The sequence below is a fragment of the Echinops telfairi genome, unplaced genomic scaffold (assembly GCF_000313985.2).
Source record: "Echinops telfairi isolate 266 unplaced genomic scaffold, ASM31398v2 ScPeMD7_7468;HRSCAF=8506_0, whole genome shotgun sequence".
Lineage (NCBI taxonomy): Eukaryota > Metazoa > Chordata > Mammalia > Afrosoricida > Tenrecidae > Echinops > Echinops telfairi.
In genome coordinates, this window is record NW_022111369.1 from 8479045 (window position 1) to 8484415 (window position 5371).

Below are 5371 nucleotides of genomic sequence, written 5' to 3' on the forward strand. Positions count from 1 at the left end.
CCAGTTTGCTCACAAGAGGTGGGGCAGAACCGCCATCAGAATCAAAGAACTCGAGCCAGGGCAGCGAGTGAGCGGCCACCTAGGGCAAGGCTCTGTTTTGTCTTGAAACCAGAGAGGACACGCGTTTATCCACATTCATTCAATAAGCAGCAGTGTGCCAGATGACTCTGGACAGTCCCAACTGCCGGGTGAGTCAAACATACCCCGCCATCAGTCAGCGGTGGCCGCGGGTTCCTGAGTCGGCCCTGGGCGGCGCGAGCAGGAAGGAGGGCCAAATGCAGCAGAGCACTCGCACAGGCTTCCCCAGAGCATGGCAGCCCTGCTGAGCCCGAGGCACTGACAACCCAAGAGCCCGTGCTGTGCTCGGGCGGGCACCATCAGGTCAATGCGGGGCCAACAAAACTGATGAAAACCTGCCCACTTTGTCTTCCTACCCAATCCGAGAGGCCTTCAGAGAGTTTGGGGATGAACGGGTTAAAAGATAAAGGGACACCCCCCCCCACACACACACACACACTTTGTGAAGCCTCCTCCTTCAGTATGCAGCAGTGTGCAGTGGCAGCAGTGTTTGTGTGCATCTGAAGCACCTCTGAAAAATGCACCTATCGAACCCCAGTGTGCAGTGTGGCAGCTAAAGAAACCCATCTCCTCCTCGATGCTGAAGGGTGGAACCCGCCATTCTACCACTTGTGCATTTCCCTACTGCGTGTGCCTCCCTTCACTCTTCCTTGTCTGCGAACGCTGCCCGAGGGAACGGGTGTAAACTGGCCACCAAGAGGCTGCGGAGCAACATGAGCAGAACAAACCAATTTTAACTGCAAGATGGGTCAGACTGTCTCCGGAGAGAAGATACAGTGGTTAAAGCGCTTGTGCGGTGGGTGGCGCGGAGGAGTGACGGCAGAGAAAAGAGGGCTGGAGGAGGAGAGACGGGCCCTGTCTCTACTCCTCGGTCCCGGTCCCGGGCGGCCTTGGCCAGCCTCAAAGGCTTGCTGTCTCCACAGCACCCACACGGGCAGCAGCGTCCCCCACACTTCGCACGGTAATAACTCCTCAACCTCAGAACAAATGCTACTTTAATAGTGGCTGTGCTTCAGAGCCTATAATTAGCCCCCTGTAAAAGGCAAGTTGCCACATTTCAGGTGCAAATTGTCTTTTGTGACTCCATCTCCCTCATAACCCAGCCTCCAGAAATCAGACAGAAGCAGCCCCATCAGGGAGGCTGGGGGTCAGCTTCCCCCTGGCCACGTCCCTGGCCCTCCACCCCCCTCACTCCGGTTTGGGGGTCAGATGGTTCAAGGCTCTTAGGAGTTGCTTTTACTAGTTCTGATTACAACACACAGAAGGTGCGCCTCATCTAGAGACAATGACATGGGGCCAGAATTCACCCCAAGAAAGGTGGAGCGGCACAGGTGCTCCTTCATAAAACCAGGCCCTATAGGAATTCCACCTACAGCTTGGAGCTAAGTGACCCACCATGAGAACGCCAAGCTCTGTGATCTCCACAGGCAAGCGGTCTCTCACACCGCTCCCTCCCACCCCTCTCCAGTCAGTAAAGCTGCAAGTGCTCACACACAGGCCGGCGGTGAGACACAGGTCCTTCCTGTGGAGTAAGCTTTACTCTGGAAGGAGTTGGTGATGCGGGAAATGCAAGCACTAAGAGAGCCTTCTACCCCCTCCCCCCTCCCCACTGACATCAAGCGGGTGCAGTCAGTCCCCGGAGGCAGGGAAGCAGGGCTGGGGAAGCAGGAGAGCAAGCAGCCACGTAGGAGCAGACCCCTCCCACTGACCTCCACAAGCTTCATGAGGGGCACTGGGTTGAAGAAGTGGAGCCCGGCAAACCGGTCTTGTCTGGTGGTGGCATTGGCTATGCTTGTGATTTGCAAAGAGGAAGTGTTGCTGGCAAAAATTGTATGTCTGTGGAGAGAAAGATAGTGGGAGATTAGAAGGAGTCATGGGTGCAAAGCTTCATCGTTTGCCTGCTTACGGCCCAGTTGTCCTGACCCTGAACTTTCTTTTCATACAAGAGCCTGAGATCAAATGACCAGGCTTCCATTGAAATGTTGACCTTTTAAATCAGGTAATTTAAAAGTTCCCTGTTCCCAGGGTATACTCAACCTTTACAAAAAACTCTTCGACTTTAGGGAGTAAAACACCCCGTCTGCTAGGGGCTCTATGGGTTAGGCACTGGACTGCTGAACTGCCAGGTGGTGGTTCAAACCCTGGAGAAACAGGAAGCAATGTGCTCCCATCCAGGTGTACAGCCACGAAACTTCCCTGTCCAGTCCCTGTGCATCAGAACTGACTCCCTGGGGGTGGGTTTGGTTTGGAAGCAGATAAGTCATCAAACGAGTTCACTGTTACAGTATATGTTGTTAGACTTAAATTTCTTTTATCCCTATCTAACTCCATTTTCCCCTTACAGCCATTTTAGTTCTCTTTCCACAGAGTTTTGCAGGTCAGAATGACTTGGCAAAATAATTGTGCACATAAGTTGTTAAACTGTTACCAGAGGAACAACGTCGGTGGCCGGAGAAGATTGGAAAAGGTTAAAGATCGGACCGGCTCTAAGAAGAGAATGTTATCTCTAGTAGATGGGGAATGAGTCGTAAAAGTAAGCCACTGTGACTCTGCAAACTGAGCTAGTTAATGTCAGCTAAAAAAAAGTTTTACAAGCCCACCTGGACCAAGATAAGCTGGGCAGGCTAAACTGCCCCCATCCTGTTATCTTGTGCAAACACCCTTCCCCATTCCTTACTCATACCCCCCTCTCACCTCACTGGTTTTAGCATCCTTGCGAAACTGCGTATATCCTGACAGATGTTTAAACAGATGGTCAATGTTTCATCTATCTGAGGATTTTTTCATGGCCTTGTTCCCATCCATGTAACCCCTTTAAAAACCCTGAGCTAAAGTTGTTCGAGGCTGCAGTCTTGATCCTGCGTGGTCAGGCTGTAGTCCGAGTTCGAACTTGTCTGTTTCTGTCTTTCTCTTTTACCTGTTAAATTTGCTCTTCTCTAACCTTTGTCTTTTCTCTAATAAACTTACTCTTTCTTAGCTTTTACAGGTTTGTGGTCAGTGGTTCTTGTTGGGCACGACTCCGTAACATTCACCAACCTCCATCAGAGACTAACGAAGGAAAAGATACGTCACAGACATCCAAAATAAAGCCTATAAGCAAACCCCTGATTAGCACGTAAGAACGAAAACCTCGTACCCCAAGTGGAAATCTGCACTTTTCCACGGAACAGGGATTGAAATGAAACAGAAGGAACATTGTTCAAAAAGGGAAATGTTGAGGGTACACAGGTAGTTTGGGGACAGGAATAATACATGTCTAATGTCTTCTGCTTACAAAATCTCCTTACTAGTTTTAAATTAAGAATTTGAATTTAAAAAGAACTTCCCAGGCTTCACACCAAATTTAAGACAACAGTAAAGAGGTCTTAAAGACCCATTGTGCTCATCTTTACACACAGGCTTTCCTATAGCGCCACCTTGTGTGTAAAAACCAGAAACCCACCTCATGCTAATTACCTTTAAACTTGCTGAGGCTCCAGCCTATCAGACAATGCCATCAGCTGCCTGAAACTAGTCAGAGAAAGACAAGGCTTTCTACTCCCATAAACAGTTAAAGTCCCAGAAGCGCACAGGGGCAGTTCTATTCTGCCTCTTGGGTCGGTACGAGTCAAAATTGATAGAAACCAGAAGACAACAGGAAAGGAAGAAGAAAGGAGTGTTTGGGGAAATGAAGGGGAGAATTTGGTGAGAGAAGCCCATTCAGCGTCAGTCAGCACTTCTGGTGCACTGCAACACCGACCTTTTTTTAACTAAGGTGACCAGATGTCCTGCTTTTGTTGGGACAGTCCCAATTTTTAACAATTTTTCCCGTGTCCCGCGGCATTTTTTAAAAGTCCCAATTTTTTGAAAGAATGCATAGCAAGCTAGGGAATATGGTTTTCGGCTGCCATGTGGCTATTTCGCCATGATATGAGTAGTTTTATCCATGACATCCAGCTTTACCAATGTTAAAATCTGGTCACCTTATTTTTAACAACACCTCCACCCTCACCCCCGCCCCAAAGGCCAACCCGGCTTTTCCACTTTAGAAAAATGATCCATTGTTAAGGTTTCTGATTTCTAGCTTTCAGATATTCCTGCTCTGGGGGTCACAGATAAAAACGACCCTCGTTACAGAAAGTAACCCTGAAGCTTCTCTGCTGGTAACACCAGTTAGGGCCACACAGCGGCTCCTCTGGTTCCACCCTCAGAACACAGAAAGCCCACAGCTGCAGCGACGGCTGGGACAAAGCCTGGCTTTCCACTCCGAAGAGTTCGTCTCAGAACTCACGGGGCAGTTCTCCCTTTCCTACATGGCAACTAGGAACCAGCATCAACTTGATGGCACCGAGTTTGACTTTGGTTTGGGGAAGGAAAGAAACTGTTAATGCCAAGATCAGTGTCTCATCTTCATGCGGCACCTCTGTCGACCACATCTGCAGGCACCTATCAGCCAAACACGGGCAGCCAGGGCGTGCGTGCGTGGGCCGGAAAGCGCTCTCTGCAAAACGATGACCTGGGTCCTCGGGTGTGGCCCACCGGCCCACTCGCCACTCCAGAGCACCGGCGCTCACCGAGTGCTCAGCAGTGCCTCCTGTTCAGAGCTTCTCCTCAGCCTCCTGTGCTTGCTTCTTGACAAGCCCCTTACCAATGCTCACTGCAGCCCTTTCCACAAGAACCTCGGGGGGAGGGGGCTTAGTGGGGAAGTCTATCTCACTAAAGCTGTTTAAAATCAATTTAGTCCTTCAAACACGGTGACCTTCTGAGAGTGCAGTGCAGCGGAGGGGCCTGCAGGCTAAGTGCTAGGTCACAATCCACAGCATGGCATTCACACGTCATCTCTTACGGGCTCAGTCCTGCATAGTGACGCGCACACCGGCAATGTGGTCTGCATTACGTGTTCTCCACAACCCTGTGTCATAGGTACCCACAGTCTATTTTACAGATCAGCTAGTCTCAGTGTTCCAGCAGGGAGGTCTTGGCACTCACTCGACCAGACCCCTCCGCTAGACGGCAGATGAAGCTCAGCAACAGGAAGGTGGGGCAGACACCACGATGTGTCCAAAGTCTGAGAGTGAAGGGGTGGCCTGGGACCCCAAGCCTCCTGCCCTTCATCTTCCGTCCCTCACACTGACCCAAGAAGGGCGTCGAGCCTATGGCTGGCTACAAGGGAGTAACCAGTGTCTGCAGAGGCCACGCTGCTTTGAGAAACACCCTTTCCGGCGGTGGCTGCCTCGGAATCTGAGGGCTCCTAGACGACAGGGGAGCCGACCTCTTGATCAAGCGTGTCTTCCGTTCTGGGTGGAAGTCTCTC

The 5371-nt window shown here is 50.8% G+C and overlaps 1 protein-coding gene across 1 annotated transcript in view; it reads right to left on the reverse strand.

The window, feature by feature from the left end:
- The window catches only part of HADH (hydroxyacyl-CoA dehydrogenase), a 46791-nt gene that overhangs the window by 14117 nt on the left and 27303 nt on the right, over window positions 1–5371 (reverse strand). Inside the window, exon 4 of the mRNA XM_004703455.2 lies at window positions 1788–1914. Within this exon, the coding sequence (XP_004703512.1) occupies window positions 1788–1914 (127 nt within the window). The remainder of the gene's footprint in view (window positions 1–1787; window positions 1915–5371) is intronic.